The 20,341-nt window shown below is 39.3% G+C and overlaps 1 protein-coding gene across 4 annotated transcripts in view; it reads left to right on the forward strand.

The window, feature by feature from the left end:
- Nucleotides 1-5,374: 5,374 nt before the first annotated feature.
- Nucleotides 5,375-20,341, forward strand: part of LOC145497024 (alpha-mannosidase 2C1-like) — a 34,622-nt gene continuing 19,655 nt past the window's right edge. For all 4 annotated transcript variants that reach the window (XR_014050632.1, XR_014050633.1, XR_014050634.1 and 1 more), the window contains exons 1-20: nucleotides 5,375-7,587; nucleotides 9,078-9,203; nucleotides 9,930-10,026; nucleotides 10,795-10,821; nucleotides 11,230-11,300; nucleotides 11,925-12,102; nucleotides 13,923-14,023; nucleotides 14,374-14,465; nucleotides 14,696-14,802; nucleotides 14,933-15,043; nucleotides 15,444-15,536; nucleotides 16,003-16,119; nucleotides 16,562-16,599; nucleotides 17,698-17,755; nucleotides 17,939-18,030; nucleotides 18,110-18,163; nucleotides 18,541-18,667; nucleotides 19,186-19,276; nucleotides 19,684-19,775; nucleotides 20,301-20,331. Coding sequence is in view for 1 of the 4 variants with exons in the window: in XM_081476800.1 (XP_081332926.1) it covers nucleotides 7,484-7,587; nucleotides 9,078-9,203; nucleotides 9,930-10,026; nucleotides 10,795-10,821; nucleotides 11,230-11,300; nucleotides 11,925-12,102; nucleotides 13,923-14,023; nucleotides 14,374-14,465; nucleotides 14,696-14,802; nucleotides 14,933-15,043; nucleotides 15,444-15,536; nucleotides 16,003-16,119; nucleotides 16,562-16,599; nucleotides 17,698-17,755; nucleotides 17,939-18,030; nucleotides 18,110-18,163; nucleotides 18,541-18,667; nucleotides 19,186-19,276; nucleotides 19,684-19,775; nucleotides 20,301-20,331 (1,807 nt within the window). In the remaining 3 variants the exon portion in view is untranslated. The remainder of the gene's footprint in view (nucleotides 7,588-9,077; nucleotides 9,204-9,929; nucleotides 10,027-10,794; nucleotides 10,822-11,229; nucleotides 11,301-11,924; nucleotides 12,103-13,922; nucleotides 14,024-14,373; nucleotides 14,466-14,695; nucleotides 14,803-14,932; nucleotides 15,044-15,443; nucleotides 15,537-16,002; nucleotides 16,120-16,561; nucleotides 16,600-17,697; nucleotides 17,756-17,938; nucleotides 18,031-18,109; nucleotides 18,164-18,540; nucleotides 18,668-19,185; nucleotides 19,277-19,683; nucleotides 19,776-20,300; nucleotides 20,332-20,341) is intronic.

The following is a 20,341-nucleotide window of genomic DNA, read 5'->3' on the forward strand; positions in this document are numbered from 1 at the left end:
TCAATAAATCGCGTGACTCACGTACTCCCGATTCTAAGGAGGGTTACCCTAGCAAGCGGGTTAACCCCAGCTGGAGGGCAAAAGATAGCCCGGATTTACAAGCAACATTTCACAAGTAGGGTAACCCTACAACCTGGGATAACTTAATGCGCGGTTACACTCAAAGGGTCTGGAAACAATCGGAAAGTTAACCCGGGTATGCGGGTTAACCCTACCTGTTTTATAAAGGAACAAGAAGATCTGTTAGATCTTATAACCGCGCTTTAAAAGTTTAACAGTTCGCTTAGCACTACCGTCGGAACGCAGTGCACATTCCAAAGCAGTCATTGACGATTCTTTTCTTACTGTAGACATCACATCACTTGATCAACACAAACTGTATTATTGCAACATCAGTGGTAGCCGTTGACAAATCTCCGATGACGTAATGGTCTTAATCTAGAACTTTCTTCGGGATATGTATGGGCATGAACGATATGAACGACACAATAATAACACTATTAACAACAACTTTCTTTCTTAAAAGTCATTATTAAATTTAATTGGTGTTTTCCACGAGTAAAGGGCTAGCAAAGTAGTCACACAAGTCATATAAAAAAACCCTATCCCGACCGATGTATCGATTTTGGTCACTCCAGTGACCACAGATTGAAAACGTGACAGAAAATTGGCGTTACTTTTGATTCTCACCAAATTTGTCATATCCCCCCCTCGGGAGAATTTTGTTAAGTTAGCTAATTTAGTATGCAAGCCACCGTAATGGCGGTCGTCGCGGCGAAATGTTTATTTGCTCAAAATTGGGGCAAAATCTTTCGGAGATGGAAATCAGGACATTTGTTAGGATACAGAAAGTAATATGGGACCAGTTGGTGGCTTCTAAGGCTGAATTTATCCAGAAGTAAGCTGTATTTTCGTTTTCGTGCCGAAAGCCACGCGGTGAAATATTATCGGTTTGTTCTGCTGTCTTGTTCTATTTTTTTCTCTTGGTCATTTTTGTAGCCCGCCGAGGCCATTCTTTCGTCTAAATGAGTTGAAAAAAGTTCGAAAAAGATGTTCCCATTCAAGTTTAAGCTCTCAGGCGATAATTCTGGAGTTTTTTGGCCGAAACGTCGGTTTTGTTATGTTCGTGTTTTTCGGTTGCTATGGGCGACCGTTCCTCCCTTCGTTAGGTCAAGTCTGGGGAGTGAGGTCACAAAAAAAAATTCTAATTAATTCTGGTTTTGTTCGATTTCGCTGAAATTTTAGCACGATAAAGCTGGATTGTTAAGGAATAGATTTACCTTCTGCCGATGTGTGGTAGCTATTAACGCTAAAGTGATATATCGCTTCGATGTCAGGGTTTTGAAGCGATTTTTTTTGCAACGTGTAGGTTCGGCGTGATTTTGTAATCTGAGATTTCTGTTGACCCTGAAGAAACAAGGTTTGGCGAGTAAACATTACAGATTGCGTAATTCAAAGTTGGCCGAGTGGAGATCTGCGTCTGGTCTCCGACAAAAAAAAAAAACAAGAAGATCTGTTAGATCTTATAACCGCGCTTTAAAAATTTAACTGTTTGCACAGCACTACCGTCGGAACGCAGTGCACATTCCAAAGCAGTCATTGATTATTCTTTTCTTACTGTAGACATCACATCACTTGATCAACACAAACTGTATTATTGCACCATCAGTGGTAGCCATTGACAAATCTCCGATGACGTAATGGTCTTAATCTTTGTAGAACTTTCTTCGGGATATCTATGGGCATGAACGATATAAATGACACGATAATAACACTATTAACAACAGCTTTCTTTCTTAAAAGTCATGATTAAATTTAATTGGTGTTTTCCACGAGTAAAGGGCTAGCAAAGTAGTCACACAAGTCATATAATTTAATAATAAAACTCTATCCCGACCGATGTTTCGATTTTGGTCACTCCAGTGACCACAGATTGAAAACGTGACAGAAAATTGGCGTTACTTTCGATTCTCACCAAATTTGGACAGTGGGATGATCTCATCATTAGCCAATTACAGGCCATCTTTCAGCTCTTTTCCTCATATCCCCCCCACGGGAGAATTTTGTCAAGTTAGCTAATTTAGTATGCAAGCCACCGTAATGGCGGTCACCGTCGACGAAATGTTTATTTGCTCAAAATTGGGGCAAAATCTTTTGGAGATGGAAGTCAGGACATTTGTAAGGATACAGAAAGTAATTTGGGACCGGTTGCTGGCTTCTACGGCTGAATTTATCCAGAAGTAAACTGTATTTTCGTTTTCGTGCCGAAAGCCATGCGATGAAATATTATCGGCTTGTTCTGCTGTCTTGTTCTGTTTTTGTCTTGGTGTTTTTTGTAGCCCGCCGAGGCCAGTCTTTCGTCTAAATCAGTTGAAAAGAGTTCGAAAAAGATGTTCCCAGTCAAGTTTAAGCTCTCAGGCGATAATTCTGAAGTTTTTTGGCCGAAACGTCGGCTTTGTTATGTTGGTGTTTTTCGGTTGCTATGGGCGACCGTTGCTTCCTTTGTTAGGTGAAGTCTGGGGAGTGAGGTCACAAAAAAATTCTAATTAATTCTGGTTTTGTTCGATTTCGCTGAAATTTTAACACGATAAAGCTGGATTGTTAAGGAATAGATTTACCGTCTGCCGATGTGTGGTAGCTATTAACGCTGAAGTGTTATATCGCTTCGAAGTCAGGGTTTTGAAGAGATTTTTTTGCAACGTGTAGGTTCGGCGTAATTTTGTAATCGGAGGTTTCGGTTGACCCCGAAGGAAAAAATATCCGGAAAAGGTCATTTCATCGACGATTCAATGGAATATAAATATGTATATGTTCCGAGCTAAATTTCTGGTGAAAAAATATAATTTTTGACGAGCGCTGGGTTTTCAATTTTTTCCCGCGAAAGATGAGATTTATTAATGTTTCAACAGCTTTTGGCGAGTAAACATCACAGGTTGCGTGACTCAAAATTTGGCCGAGTGGAAGCTTGGGTCTGGTCGCAGACAAAACTGCGAAAAAAAAAAAACCACGGGTAACCCATGAACCGCGCTCGGCCCATGGCCGCGCGGTTAATTAAAAAAAATAATAAACCAAGGGTAGAACATGAACCGCGCTCGGCCCATGGCCGCGCGGTTAAAAAAAATAAACCAAGGGTAGAACATGAACCGCGCTCGGCCCATGGCCGCGCGGTTAAAAAGTTAACCCGGCTACCCGGGTAACCCTAGCTATAGCTGCCTTTTAAACACGACGAAGAGAAAAAAAGAGGAAATGTGTGAGTGCTAGGGTATCCGCTTGCTAGGGTAACCGGCTTGCTAGGGTAACCCTCTCTCCTTGTAAAAAGGCCCATAGATTAAACGCCTGCATGTAGCAAATTTGCGCACTTCAGTTGCACGTGCAAATCGCAGAAACTTGACCTCTGAGTTAAAGCACACATACTGAAATCCCATATGATCCAAATTGTACGTGGTACTGTACGTGACTTCCTGCGCAGTGGGAGACCTAGACGTTATGGTGTTAGGGAGCCCTAGTCTCAATTTTGGGCATTTTAGGTACGGAGATCCTGTAATTTTTTTCGCTTTCCACGCCACCACTGGCCACCCATTTCTCTTACTTACAGGTGTAAGAAAGGCCCTTATGGAGGGGGAATTGAAAAAAAATTGGTATCGAACAAGTTTCATGCCACTGAATTATCCACGCAATACGTCATGTCATACGTTTTGTAAAGAGGTTTTTTAAAACGTTATTTCTTTTTAAGAAATTTTTGTAAAGCGCCAAGGTCTCTCTCCTCGACGAAAAGGGAGGTGAAGGAAAAAAGGCCTGGGATCTAGGCAATCATGTAGCTCTATGTCATTGGATCGGACTTCGTTCTACGTTCTACCACTAACTATGGTTCTACCACCGATTGCGCGCTACATGAATAGTCAATGCACTTTTCTACCTCTCTTCCCTTCGAGCGTGGAGTTCCGCCACGGTTTATAACGTATATGGTCAACTGGGCTCAACGGCATGTTTCTGCAGGATCGATACCCGTACTGGGTAGGGGCCACTCTCATATGCATAAACAATAGCTTCCATTTGGCGTGGAAATATGCTCGGATATTTGTCCGCGGACAATAGCTGTTCCTAGAAGTGAATAGTTTTCCGAGAGCTTAGCTCGAGGAAAACTGCGAGCTTCGAGGAACAGATAATGTCCAAGGACAAATATCCGAGCATATTTTCGTGCCAAACGGAGATCCTTCAAATGTTTTTGGTAACACGCGCGGTTTGAAAATTGGGCAATATCACTCGGGCCCGGTGGGGGGGGGGAGGGGGGATACTTCCAGAAAAGTTGGGTGGGGATGTGTGGCCCACTTCCCAAAACCCTTACCCTATTTATGACCAAAATCTGCGTTTTTTGCTACCTCATTTATGACCTGTCCAAAAATTCGATAGCCTATTTATGACCGTTGAGGCTGACACAGTTGCCCCAGGCATAAGTTATGAAGGGCTTTTGTTGACGGTTTTGTCGAATAAGATGAAAAGGTAGCTTCTTCTAAGAAACATATGTGACGTCATCATTTTCCAAAATAAGAAATTACCAATCCCTCTGAAGTTTTAGTTTCATGAAACGTAAGGCCCTCTAATAACTTGACGTTTTGCAGCGTTTAAGCTCGACAGGGTTCCTCATTTTGAAATAGGGCACTTTTGAATTTCTAATTTTGTGCGTTGTGTGACATTGAAATGGCGGCCCGATAAGGCTCTCGAGTAGTCAAAAAGATGAGTTATTGCTCGCATTTTTGCTAACTAAACAGTTGTTGTCCTACAAAAAGTGTTAGTTTCAATGTTTTGGAGCTCTAGAGTAATAACTTTTCGTTTCAATGGCAAAACTCGATGACAGATGTTTCTGTTACTTTACGGCCGCCATGTTTGTGTCCCTCCGAGGGGCACAATCATGGCGACTTCACACAAAGCTCTATAAATTTGAGTGAAACACTAACGGAATAACCGAATAACCGAATAACGGGAGAATGAAAATCTGCACAGACCTAAATCTTGGCGAGGTTGTTTATATATCAGTCATCTTTTATATCCCAGCTTCTTGACTTAATTTATTGAATGGTTATGATTTTTGAGTTATTTTTTTGTAAAAAAAATACCTCTTAGTCGGCGCGTCGGGTATGTTATGGACGGGTCAATGGGTGAGTAAGTGAGTGAGTGAGTGAGTGAGTGAGTGAGAGATGTATGTATGTCACACCAATCAGATTGGATCTACTATGAACAGCCAATCAAATTTCTTGTTGTAAAGGTAAATGGTACGTGAGAAACGCAAGGTATGTATAAACACAAGGACTTTGGTAATTGAAAAGTAAAGAGTGACGTGTATGTTGCCGGTTTGTGATTTTAGTCTGGTTTGGGGGGGGGGGGAGTGTGACAGTTACATACGTACATTGGGTTGTTTTAGAGTGCATAATTTTCAGTGTAATGGTGGCTAGTTATGAACGAGATGAGTCTTGAGTTTTGAAGCAGTTCATGAGTAGTAGGCAAATGGCACGAGATATTTTTATTTTTAATTACAAAGGGTAACTTGATACTGTTGTTTTTCACAAGGAGTAAATTCAATTAGAGGTCACGAATCGCCGGTTCTAGTTCTTAGGACATGTTTTAGAGGAGACGAGACTATTTAAATTTGAAGCAGTTCTAACGCTTACAATAGTAAGTGCAGGTAACGATTGTTTTGTTCTTATTGCATGCAAATATAACGAGATATTTTTATTTTTTAGTTGCAATGGGTAATTTGACACTCTTGTTTTTCACAAGGTAGTAAATTCAATTAGAGCTGACGAATCGTCGCCACTTGTTCCCACGAGATGTTTGCTATTTTTAGTTACAAATGGTAACTCGACACTTTTGTTTTTCATATGGGAGTAAATTCAATTAGAGCTTACAAGTTATCGGCTATTGTTCCCAGGATATTAAACAAAAAAGAAGCTTTCCTTTCTAGAGTGTTTTTACGCCTCTGCAGTAGCAGTTTAATATTTTTATTTGATGGGCATTTTATGACATTCTTTTCAGTCCGATATTTTTAAAGGTAAAAAGTATGAAAACTGTTCAAATGTTCTTTGAAGACTGTGTGGCGCCAAGTTAAAGTGCAATTTAATTAAATCAGACTTTCAACGTGTCAGAGAGGATTTTTTCTCTTTCTTTAAATTTTCGGTGAAGTAGTGTTGTTGCGTTGTGTTGTGTAAAAAGGGTAAACTTACTACTCGTATAAAATGCGAAAAGTTCTCTTAACTTGTGTATTTTTGAGCAAAAATTCCTCTTGGGGGCTGGAAGGGCTCCCGAGGGGGTACTCTCAGAAAAATTGGTTGGGGGTGTGCGGCCCGCTTCCCAAAACCCTTGCCCTATTTATGACCAAAATCTGCGATATTCCTTACCCTATTTATGACCTGACCAAAAATTCGAAACCCTATTTATGACCTGACCCTCAAATCAAAACCCTGTTTCAGACCTGCGTTATAATTAGCTCCCTAGTTCAAACCAATGTTAAATTACCGTAAACTTATAAATTTGTGAAGGGCTTTTGTTGATTTTCTTTTCGATAATGATGAAAAAGTGGCTTCTTCTTAAAGCATACCCATATCAAGGCTAGAATGCAAAAACCGTACCCTATTTATGACCAACATGGCCAAAATCAGCTAAAATCGATACCCTATTTATGACCAAAACGGCTGAAAACCATACCCTTCGGGGCCGCACAGACCTATATAGCCCATATAAGGGAGTCCCCCCCCCCCGGGGGAAGGGCTACGTGATCGGTGAGTGAGGAAGTTATGCATGTGAGCGTGTCAGACCAACCACAGTGTGGGTTGTATCAAAGAACGAATAAAATTGCCTGTTAGAAAATAAGATGGTATCTACATTAATCTGGAAACGTGTCAGATTACTGTAGTTTGTTCAGTCAAACATTTTATGGCTTACTATTTAGTTATCTTACCATTACCGATGTAACATCGTATGTACATCATAAACTCCCAGTTTCTTTCTTGCTGTACATCGCAACCAAAAAAACTTGTTAAATCAACCAAATCATTACTGTAAACAGTTCCACGAATGCTCCTATCTCCGAGACTTATAGTTCACAAAAAAATAACTCTTGCACGCCTTGTGTGCCTATGTTTATTTTTGATGGCGTGACACTGCAAACCAGCCATTCAAGACTAGAGTGCTAAAACCATACCCTATTTATAACCAAAAGGGCCAAAATCGATACCCTATTTATGACAAAACGGCTGTTAAAAACACTATCCTTTGGGGCCGCACATAACTATATAGCCCATGTAGTGGGAGCACCCCCCTCCCCTCCCTCCACCTCCTGGGCACTCGGGTATTCCCCAGTTTTAGCTGGAAACGCTTCACTGGAGCCTGGACCGGGCCACGGCGATAAACGATTGCGTCGATTGCGTGACTTTGGTGTTTGCCATGTCATGTCCAGTGTTGGTCACGTCTTAGTACGTGACGAACAATAATGGCGGACAATCATAGTGCAAGAAAGAACTGGCGATGCACGTTAGAGAGAGCAGAGAAATTTATATCTCCTCAATTTTTCGCGGATGTTAACTTGCTCAGCAGGTATGGTTTTCTGTTACACACGATGTTGAATTGATTCATGAGTATAAATGAGAATATTTATCAGCTGATCGAAGTAGTTCCAAGTCATTTCGATCCAGCTGTACGAAGCTGTGTAGAGTGGAAAGGTACTTTCAGTAAACAAATTTTTAGATGAATACGATCTCATGAGGGCACAATATTCTTTTATTAATGTTGAAATTGTCTTTCTCAAGAGTCTGTATTATATTGGGACAACAGAAATGTTTTCATTTACGACTGAATCTGCTGAATTTAATAAGTGCCACATCACCAGCAAACTTGAAGCTTGTTGTAATTATAAGCTTAAAGATTTTCTAATTGCACACATTGATCAAAGTCATGACCCTCCAGTACATACCGGTACATTGTTTTGCCTTTAAAATCCAATATGTTCACGATGCGCGAATTGAGATCTCAATTATGGTTTCATTTATGGTCATTTATCCTCTCTGGACTCAAGTCATCGAGTTTTCATGTTGTTTTGATAGCATGCCATAATGCCCTCAAGCAGGGATACCGGATGCCAACCTAAAACTGAAATCTGACGCACATCTTAAAGCAAGATATGAAATTATATAATAAAAAGATTGGTCAACAGCCGATTCAACCACAAAAGTGCACCTGCAGTCAAATATCTAAATATTTCTTCCCCCAAATCACTCCAAGTGCAGAGCCAATTTGAGGGTGATTCTGATCAATGAGGCCTTCCAAGGGGGTGGCTGTGTTGCTATGTCACATCCTTTTGTGTGCCGTTGTCACCTAACCAGTGAAAGCGTATGTCGCTGTTGTTTTTTTGTATAAAGCCATATGTCACTGTTGCTTCAAGGTTTTTTCCTGTAGCACACTAACCCTCTGAAATAATGCGGTAAATAAACACAGCTTGTGATTTTTAGATTGATATTTCAATGTTTACGTTCATCTCTGTTTCCCATCATTTATGATCATATTCTCCTTCAAGTCTAATAATTACATGATCGCATTTTGATTTATGATAGTATATGTGAGTCGATTCCTCATGAGATCTTTTATTGGCCTTTATCCGCTCCAAGTTCTTATAAAATTTTTCAACACTTTAAAACTGATTCTATTTTTGAAAATAATTAACAGCATTTTTTTGTATGAAACCAGGATATATAATGGTTAAAAACAAAATTTGCAAGGAAAAAGCTCTAAAAACAAAAATAAACAAAATGAAAAAATTCATAAATCCAGTCATGTGGACAGCAAATTTGCCTTAACTTCCTCGTCTCAAAGTACAAAACCTGGCAGTGTCCACACAGACTCTATCTTCCATTTCATCAACTTTTTCATCGCACATTCCAGCTATGTTGTCCAATGAGCCAAGCTGAAGAAAAGCTCTTGTGAGAGAGACTATACTCTAAAATATTTCGTCGTGATAAAGAAATTTTGTAGAGCTCAGTCGAGTCTCAAAAAATTGAGCTTACTCACTGCCTATATTATTGTTATTGCAGGTTATATCCCAAGAAACTCTCATTGAGTTCTCTTACTCACTATGCAGCTCCTGGCAGAGTCACATACAATGAAGCAGTGAGTGGAAAGTTTGCTGAGGCTCAAGTGGGAAACATCTATGGTCCTACGTAAGACATGAGTTTTTAATTCAAAAATGTATAGTAAACAATTATTAGATGAGGTTTTTTGTGATATCCAGAATAATCAAGGTCTCAGTAAGAGTTATCAGCCGAAGCCGAAGGTTCAAGAGGCTGATAACCATTACTAAGACTCTGATTATTCTGGATATCACTGACAAAAACTGAATGTAATAGTTGTTTTATTACACATGTATTGAACCTAAAAAAATGGAAGTCATGTTTTTGCTTCTTCACTGACGGCAAGCAACACAAAGCACGCAAACTTGACATGGTTTAACCTTTAGAAATCATTGACATGATTAACCTTAGAAATCATCCACCGCAGTCATACGTGACATGATTACCCATGACCTTGAGAGTTGACATGATTATTGTGTAACCTGCAGCTAGATGACATCACAGGTGCTGATTTCAAAAATTCTCTGTATGCTTTTGGCCGATCAGAAAAGTGATAGTGAGTTCAAATGTATAATAATTCAGATAATTATACACCATGTGCATATTTTCTCATTTTCAAATATTTACATGTAATAATCTATTCATTTAATTTTGGGTTTAAAGCTATTAATAACTATAGAGGACCTGTATTAAAACCGGCTAAGGTTGATGTGGTTTCCTCTCTAAAAATTTTAGCTTGGCAGTGAATTATTAAACAGGAAATCAGAACAAGTTAATCGTCTTGAAATTTAACAATAACTGTTGTTTGCTTTACAGGTGGTCTACACATTGGTTTCAACTTGTTATGGACATTCCAGAGGGGTGGAGAGGAGAAGAAGTACACTTAAGGTGGAATTCTGGATCTGAGGCCATGGTACATAACATATTTAATTTAGTAGCGTGTCAGTAGACATGTATCATGTGGAAGCTGTTATTAAGTGTGGAATAAGGAATTTCAAAATCTAGCTCTCATATTGTCATTGACAAGGTTTATCATTTGATATTTATAAATCAATATTATCAAGCCTCAAGGGACCTGTGAGTACAATATGTTGTATGTAACATTGAGGTTATTTGATGTTATAGGGTGTTATTTGTGATGCATGAAGATAGCCACCTGTGTCATCCATGAGCTTCAACATAGTGTCTAACAGAAATATATCAGCCCTAATAACAAAATTAGTTAGTCACTCAGGGTAAATTTACTGATCACTCAGATGGTCAATGACTTAATTGTGTTCAGTGTTTTTATCCTAGTCTGTATTTGATTTACTTTTGCAATAAATGCAGTGAAAAAAATTCTCTAAAAAGCATTCTAAAATGACACTGCTTAACAGTCTGAAAAAAAGTATAATAAGTTTGTTCATTACGTAGACAGTATTTGATGTTGACTGAAAGCTTGGCAGGACAAATAAAATTACCTGTATACATTAATGGAAATTATTTCTAGAAAATTTATTATATGCAGTCAAATGAACCCACCTTAAAATTTCATCAGTCAGTCTCATGCTAAGGACCAGTGTCTGAATCAAACTGCCAATGTTGTTAAAGCTAAACACTGAATTATTTTGTAGATCAATTTACATTTTAATATGCTGGTAAATTTCTAATGTGTGTAATTTCTTTAATGATTTCATGGTAGGTGTGGCAAGAAGGAAAACCCAGGCAGGTATGATGACATGGTCTCATACTGTAGAGGCAAACTTAATAATCCCACATAGTTACGTGTCCAGTTGAAGATCAACTGAAGACAAGTAATGGGGAGCCTACGCACCACCCTCCCCTGTCTCTTTTGATGAATTATTGTAAGACTGAAATAAAGAGTTGGAAACTGGATACTACATTGCCAATTGAAAGTTCAAATTATAGAAAAAGCACATGTCCATATGCTGACCTATATTTTACAGTACTGCACAATGGCATCAGGTGCATCTCTGGACAATTTAAATTGCTTTGCGCATGTTCAAATATTCTTACATATGCTCACACAATTTATTATAAACAAAAGGCCTCCAACGCATGGCGGCATATTTGCATTTGAATGACAATACTGTTGCATGTGAATTTTTTTTGGCAGGGTTTAACTGGTGGAGATGGACATCAACAAAGAACTGACTATGTGATCTCGACCAAAGCAACTCCTGGAAGGTATGGGGAGAACAACTACAGCATACAGTTCCTATCAGGCACTCATATCTGACACAGGGTTGTTGTGGATCATGGGGGGGGGGGGGGGGGGGGGGATCTTTCTTCTGAATAATGAATTTAAGTCTTGCCAGGATGTTTTGTGCTCAAGTGGTGCACAACACCATAATTAGTTGTTGTACTTGTGGTAAGATTTTTTAACCCCAAGACAATTGTCTATCCAAGATGGAAGGACGTTTGCATTTTGAAAGTGATATGTTACATGTGAAAGAAATGTTGAAGTGCACTTTTTAAAAGTATTTTGCGAGGTAATTAAAATACTCTTGGAACATATCGAGATGGAGCATGATAACCAAGTTCTGTAGTCCTTAAATAAACAATTCACAAGTCTCTGAGCACATGCTAAACATGTAAAGAAAAATAGAAACAGACAAAAACAAGTTCTGTGGCAAATTAGGTTTATAATTATTCTATAATAAGGAGACACATAGAGCACTACAGCTGTATTTATCTTTAAGAACTTAATCTAAACATTAGGCATGAGCATTTCAGATTTGGAGGGCTTATTTTTACAGGCACTTATTTAGGTATCAAATTTTATGACATTCATCATTGTCTTATATTAAGATGTACTTTGTATGTGGAAGTGGCGGCCAATGGTATGTTTGGTGCTGGGAAAGATGGCTTAATAAATGCTCCGGACCCTGCACGGGAATACACATTATCCATGGCTGAAATTGCTGTTTTTGATGCTGCAGTTTATGAAGTGTTAATGGACGTGACTGTTATTATAGACCTGGCCAAGGTAGGAGATAAGTTTCAACTGCAAGAACAGTTTCCATTTTTCACCGCTCTCTGACAAGTTAGGACTACTTGTGCGGGCTCCTTTCCCAATAATAATAATAATAACTATAACTATAATAATAATAATAATAATAATAATAATAAAAATAATAATAACTTTATTTAAGTGTCAAATGTATTTAGCACTACTAAATGTGCTAATTGGGGACACTGTAAATCAATAAACAAATATTTCAAATATAACATAAACTATTAAGAATCCCAACTGGTTGGAGGCTCACCAGTTGGCTATTTACACAACGCAGTCGAGGAGTTGAACTCAGGGCTACTGAGAACAAATCCAGATAGTGGTAGGGTGGAGGATTTGAACCAGGAACCTCCAGATTTCAAATCCAGCGCCCCTCCCAAACAGCGGCTGTTAATCAAGCCCGTGGAGGTCAAATAAATCTCGACCACACCCAGATTGGTCTCCTTTATGGGTTTATTTCAAATTTTCTGATGAGCATCCGGACCTTTTCAAATGGGAGTTCCCCCCCCCCCCTCTCAGGGATGAAATATGTTGTGGAATTCAGAGAGATAAGAACAGCTGTATATATTATATTTTATTTTTTGTTTTGTTTTAGCTACCACAAATTTTATTTGAATTATTAATTATGATCAGTGGGAGGCGCGGTGGCATCATGGTTAGTGCGCTCGTCTCTGGATCGAGCGGTCCGGGTTCGAGTCCTGGCCGGGGACATTGTGTTGTGTTCTTGGGCAAGACACTTTACTCTCACAGTGCCTCTCTCCACCCAGGTGTATAAATGGGTACCGGCGAACTCAATGCTGGGGGTAACCTTGCGAGGGACTAGCATCCCATCCAGGGGGGAGTAGAAATACTCCTAGTCGCTTCATACTACAGAAACCAGGATAAGCTCCGGCCTGATGGGCCACTTGGCTCGCATGCAGAATTTACCTTTACCTTTTGTTAATTATGATCAGAGTATCATACTGAAATTATTGCTAATTATGATCAGATATAATTATTGCCAAAGTTTTCCGCATTTTGGTCGCGCCTCAATTTCTGCGCGCCCATAATGCGGGAACGCTTGTTAAGCAGACGAACGTTCTTGTTTCATACTCTCATCTGTAACAACAAACCTGTGAAACCAGGATGAAAACTTTCCCACAGCAAACAAATGAAACCAAGAGACAGTTTCCCTAAAATTGGCTAATACGAACGTGCAGTAACGTATACATGTTCCCCCGTAGTTGGGAGACGTAAAAAAATCGTACCCAAATTCAGATCGGCGAGCTTTGCAATTTTTTTTTACACTGAAAGCATCGTCCACGAGGGGAATTAGTGCTGACCAGGAAATGATATTGAATCTGCTAGGCTTGGTGAAGTATTTGTTTCACCAGGGAGGACGAGGATGGAAAGGATCTCCCCTCCCCTCTCAAAAAAAAAAAGCACATCTAGGGGGGTGTTCCACTAGGTCTGTTGTTGAGCGCTGTTTTAGGGGTGTTATCATCTTTACCGCACTTTGAACTTTATGTATGCCTCGGGATACAGTAAGATCATAATGGGCCAGATAATGGCTTAAAATATCTCGTTCTCGTCATTTTTACATATTCATCACACTTTTCTTAGTAAGAGAAGATAAAATTTAACCATCTTACGAATCGACTTATTGGCCCTTAACACTATTTTTCGATGCCAGTTCCATGAAAGTGCAGTGAATAAACTGGAGCGCTCTACAGTTACATGTACGCCTCTTTTGTTATCGCTCTCGCAACACAAAACTTTGTTTGTTAACTGCATGTATCTTATTTTATTACCAGAATCTCTCGCAAGAAAATCCGAGAGCTTTTGAAGCGCTTTATACTGCAAATGACATTGTCAATACTTGTCAGGATTTGTCAGACAGAACATCGCTCCAGAGGTAAGGTGAATTGATATCTTCGTCAATAAAGATCTTCATCACGGGATCGCATCTTGAACTGAAAATTGTTGCTGTGTGCAGTTCGCGGTTTTTCTTACTCCACTAGAAGACTATTTTAATGTTTTAACAGTTTTCTTTAGTTTGTGGAAGCGCTATTGTAACCCGGCAACTATGTTACCACTTTTACGCTCAATGGAAGTTTGAATTAACATGGGAATCATGGTAGTTGTCGCAAAAATAGATCTATGTCTTTTCTCAGTGACATCCGTCTTGCGGTAAAGATTTTAACCCAACGAAAAAAATTCAGACGCCGACAAAAAACTTACAAGCCTCTTTTTTGTTGGTTCCAGAGCTCACGAGATCGCCGCCAGATTCCTCAAACAAACCAATGGTGAATCTCAGCACCAGGTACACGCGGTCGGTAACTGCCACATTGATTGTGGTAAGTCGATATCCATCCTAAGTAACAAAAAGAGTTGTCACTCAACCACTTTTCCCGCGGTTACTTATCACATCGACAACATCATGGATTGTTCCCCGAGGTTTTGACCGAGTTCACGTCATGATCTGAGGAGAGCACCATACAAGGACGAAGTATCGCTTGATGCAGATAATGATAGAGATTCATTATTAGTAATTACATGATAATGATGTCTCTGTTTTATTATGTAGCCTGGCTGTGGCCCGTTGCCGAGACAGTGAGGAAATGCGGTCGAAGTTTCGCCACAGCGGTTCGGCTGATGGAAAAATACCCGGACTTCAAATTTGTTTGTTCGCAGGTTTGTTTAATAGTTACACTTGTTTTTAATCTAATTATTGGAGGCGTTTCCCGTGCTCCGTGCTTACTGAGGTTTCAGATTGTTTCAGAGTGTTTTACTCTGACTATCTATGTTTCTTTTTCCAATTTAGGCGCAACAGCTTGAGTGGGTTAAAATCCATTACCCGGCTTTGTTTGAGGAGATCAAAGTGTTTGCTGCAAAAGGGCAGTTCATTCCTGTGGGTGGAACTTGGGTAGAAATGGTAAGAACACTCGTGGCTCTCCGGTGAATTAAATTTATTGTGTCATTAACATTCTATCAGCATTAGAGACGAGGTAGCATACTTCTTCTCACATTGACAGTGGGGCTTAGCGTGCTAATCTTTGGTAGACTACGCAAAAAGTCTAGTACAATGTTGGTATGGTAAAAACCTGCATATAAGAACCTAATTTTGAAGCCGGATTCTGTTAGGCTAAACCTCCTTATTATAAGAACCCAATTATATGAGGACCTTTTGAGGCGAACTTGGAAAAATGCAGGTCATTATATGTGGCTTTTTAACGCGCTTTTATCGTCCACACCCCCATTTATTTATTTTTTCTTAAACCTGCTAAAAGTGAACGAAAAATTCACGGTATGTTTTTTTTTTTTTTAAATTACAGGATGGTAACATTCCCAGTGGAGAGTCATTCATTCGTCAGTTTGTCGTTGGACAGAACTTTTATCAAAAGGAATTTGGACAAGTGTGCCAAGAGGTGAATTTGTTATGAGCGGGGCTTGACTATTCATGATTAAGATTAGCGTGAAGTTTGATTTCAGTTTTCTAAGTTTCAGTGAGCTTTCCATTTTATATCATTGTGACCCCTTTCCCCAAAAATCAGCAAGGAAAAACACTATACAAAAACACTATACAAAAACAATTAAATCTTCGGTCTACTTTAATTTCTATTCGAGATTGAGGTTAATTATTAATGTAACTGAATCGGAACAGCTCCAGCCATGGTGACTATTGTAATCTAGGAGCAGTGATGATGTAGCCATGATTAACACCGAAAAACCCCATTGGGGAGAGTTAATAAGATTGGTATTTTTTCTACGAGCAAATGAATAAGGAAATCAGTTCCTATTTCACTGTATTAAATTATAGGATATATATATAATAATTCAAATCGCCTTACCAGTTGCCACAAACATGATTGACCGTTTGTTTTTGTTTACCAGTTCTGGTTGCCAGACACGTTTGGTTACTCGGCCCAGCTCCCGCAGATCATTCGTGGAGTTGGAATGAAGTATTTCTTAACAATGAAGTTGAGCTGGAGTCTCATCAATAAATTTCCAGTAAGTGAAAGGATATATTACTACTTCCTTATATTATTGTAATTCTAATGCTTGCGTTTCGTCGTCTAAATATTTTGTATTTAACATTTAGATTCTGAGCTCGAGATTTCTATCGCGTGATAACTGAAGAAGGAACAGCTTAACTCAGCTATCACGCATAGAAATCGAGAGTGAATAATCTATTTGTTTTTGTCAGTATAAAACTATTAGTCGTTCAAAACTTTATCTAAACCCTCTTCACAGTAACTTCTAAAACGCAAAGAAACGGCCGCCATTTTGTTAATAACCGCACACTACGAGGCTACTTACTATCTACAACAGAATAGATAGTGAGTAAGGTAGCCAATAAGAGAACGGCATTCGTGATATAACGCTAGCAGAGTTCTACTTAAATTTGCTAGTTTTAAGTTTTGACTGTTTCCTTTTGAACTTTTTTTTTCAGTTTCACACTTTCTTTTGGGAGGGAATTGATGGATCAAGGTAAACATTGTTGGTTCCTGCTATAAAGTGGGAAATGGGCTTCCAATATTTACTGACCTTTTCGTTCCACAGCCCTTGACTCCTTTGCTTGGACAAAAAGATTCGAGGCTATTGGGTCAGTACTAGATCTAGATTAGTTGGACGGGTCTAGCTATGACGGAAATTTTTCCACGCCTGAGAATTTTCTGTTCACTCTTAAGAAGCAATTGTCGACACCTTATAGAACGAGAAAACTCGTAAGATGCCCCAAGACATGAGAACGACTTAAAATTGTGCGCGTTTTATTGCTGTGTAAGAACAAATTTGCATTGTACTTATTAAAAGTGCGAGGTCATCATTTCATGAAAGTGTTAAGTAAGTGCACACAAGGCCTATAAATTCGGTTTATGAATGATATTCAAATAAAGCCGGCACGCTCTTATTGGTTGCGGGTCTTGCATGAGGCTATGTGACACGGTTATTAGGTGTTGTTGCATTTTTCTGGCATAATAATGTGCGTGAAAAAATTACTCGATTCTGATTGACTGAGAGCAGTGCAGTTCAAGTGTAACACCAGCGCAAAAAGTGTACCGCCAGTGCAAAAGGTGTAACACTAAATTGAATTCGAAACCGTATGATTACCGGCTATACTTATAGTATAGACTCAGAATAAAGAAAATGGAACTTAGCCGACTATTTTTAACAAAGTCTGATACAGACCCTGGAGAAAGTGTTAGAGATTCGAAAGTACTCGCTTAAACCTTGGCCTACAGCTTAGCTTTACACAACTCCACACTTTCTTCCTTAATAAAATCAGGTCATGTAACTTGTACGCCATTTTCTATTTCTTAAACGAAAGATTTTGGAACATAATTGCAAGATGAAGAATTATATGGTGAGCAGCCTAGAGAATTTGTCCGTTAATGTCTGGCTTAAAGGGTTTATTTTCTTATTGATCTTAAACACGAGGAAGTCGATTACATGAAAATTTATTATATGTTAAGCAGTGAGGAGAATTTGCTGGTTGATACCTGGGTTGATTTCTTATTGATTCCAAACATGAAGAAGTGGATTAACTTAGCATTGTTCTCGAATGATTTCAGTCTCTTCTCTTCCCAGGTGTCTCGCACACTTTCCTCCCGCTGACACGTACGAATCTCGCGCAAATGCTGCTGACGTAAGTTGTATTTACTTTGTAACACTTTCACACAATTTACCTTCGAGAGTGAAACAGAGATTGAACGAGCGTGCATGAAAGGGAAGACCGAAGGGGCACTGATCTGAACTGTGTTTCCTTAGCTCAACCTTTTTTTAGCCCAGTGGACGCTCAGTGATATGTTTCTCTTATTTTTGTCGATAGGTAATAAAGACAGTCAAACAATTAAAAGATAAAGGACGGGCCTATGCTAGTATGCTGTTGTACGGTCACGGAGACGGTGGAGGGGGGCCCTCGTAAGTCGTTATAAAGAAATAGCCCGTCTCTCGTGTTTCTGGTGTTGCGTAACTCTAGTTTACGTTTGTGTCATTACAGAGAGGATATGCTTGAAATGTTGAAGCGAATGGAAGATGTAGATGGCTGTCCGAGGTAAGGGACGGACTGTTTATTTCAACATATGTTGAAGGCAGTAGTTTTGACCAGGCTAGCGAACGAAAGGCGAAGAAATGGTCATTTCTTTGGTTCAGCTTTCAGCATTTGTTTAGCTTAGGTAATTGGTCAAAAACAGCAAACAAACCAGTTAAAAAAAAAAAAACAGAATATTTGTTTCATTAACTAGCGAACCAGAACAATTAATTACACCTTGGTTTGCTCGCTTTTTCCTGCGCTCGGCACTGACGTCATGTTTTTTCCTCGAGCTGTGATTTCAGCGAGATGATAGTTATTATGTCTTCTTCATGTTAGCTGCAGAAGATAGAAGCTTAGTTCAAAGTGCGTAATGGAATTTTTGTTTCTGATTGGCCCAGGGTAAAACTGTCAAACCCTCAAGAGTTTTTCCGTTCCCTTGAGTCACGTGATGGTGACAAGCTATGCACGTGGGTTGGTGAGCTGTATTTGGAGCTGCATCAGGGAACATATACCACACAGGCGCAGGTAAACAAACAAACAAATAAAACAAACACAATTCCATCCAAACGTTGTCTGTACTTATTAATTCTGATTGTATTTTCCAACGCAGTAGTTTTCAGAGGCTATGATTCTTTGGTTCAGCGCTAAGAAACTCGAAGGGGTCCTCGATACTAACCGAAAGAATCGCGGGCTGTGAACGCGAGAAATGACGGAAAGTCCAACAGAATTAGCTATGAGCTAAGTTCGCTCCCTGTGGAGACGACAAAATACGAGATGGAGATTGGAAACAGAGAGCGAAATTTGCTGCTCTGTTTTCTTTTTAAAGAAAAAAACTAATTCCTGAAGATTTCGAAGTATGAGGTCTTTCCAAGGTCTTTTTTGTGATTTGATGAAACACCACGAAGTTCCTTCATTGTTACACTGATGTAGTTTTTTGTGTGTTCCAGATGAGAGTAGATAACCCGCTCATATTATTTTTACGACATTGAAAATAAGCATAGGAGTGCGTCGAGGCATGAATTGTTTTAAACTTATTTTAACAGATAAAGCAAGGAAACCGCCAAAGTGAATTTCTTCTGCATGACGCTGAGTTCATGTCGACTCTGGCTTTTGTATTAGGAGACAACAATACAGGTTTAATGTTTAGCTTTACATGTTTATAACTTGAATAAATTTGAAACTAAAAGAAGCCTCTAAAACAACAGTCTTCAACGGGATTCGGAACTATCACCTTGGCCACTGTGGCTAAAACTGTCTGCCACTGAACTGTGAAACCGTTGTCAGCTATTGCGGGTATTTTAGCTCAACCCTTTACTTGTTTCACTTGCTCAGTTCCCTAAAAGGTTTTTTCTTCTACAGTTTCACGAATCTACGGCATTACCAATTTAAAGGGGTGGGGGGGGGGGGGGGGGGACGCTCTGAGACCTAGGGCATGCAACTCTGTAGCTCAGTCCGAGGCTGCCGATTCTTGTTTAAAGGGTGTATGTTGTTGGGTTAGATCTTTGATGTTGGTTGAATATTTCATTTTATTACTTTTCTAGCATTTTATCCAGCGGACGAATTTCTAAGGATCTGGAAACTTATGCTTTTGAATCAATTTCATGATATTTTACCAGGAAGCTGTATTAAACAGGTAGAATTATATTTCTTTGGTCAACTGTTAGGCCTTATCCACACTACGCTGGAGGAATTTGAAAACAGATATTTCACAGGTCATTTTGGATTTGTGTTTGAGGAAAACTCTGTCAGGTAAATCACGTGATTATCGTCACGCCATCGTTTTCGAAAAGCCAGTTTGAAGAGCATTTTCGAAAAGCTTTGTTTTCGTGACGAATTAGAGTGGACGGCAGGCCTAGCCGTAGAAATAAAGCTGCGTTTTTAAATTTCTCCGGCGTAGTGTGGATGCTGCGTTAGCGAGTTTTAACTGCCTGGGCTCAACACAACAGTTTCTTTACAAGTTAGACTCACAATCTCTCTTTATAAAACAGGTTTAGGACACTTGGTAAAAGAATTTTGACTCCTAGCTGAAGAACTCGAATTCTTTGTCTTGTCTTTCCGAGCTTGCCTGTATCACAGACATATAAACCATCTTCTCGTATATTAACCAGGCTTAAAATCCGTCATATTATTTATGATGAATCTTTCTTTATTATAACAGGCTGCCGACGATGCTTTGCAAAGTTACAAAGGTAAATCTGT

The sequence above is a fragment of the Orbicella franksi genome, chromosome 9, assembly GCF_964199315.1.
Source record: "Orbicella franksi chromosome 9, jaOrbFran1.1, whole genome shotgun sequence".
In the NCBI taxonomy this organism is placed as follows: domain Eukaryota; kingdom Metazoa; phylum Cnidaria; class Anthozoa; order Scleractinia; family Merulinidae; genus Orbicella; species Orbicella franksi.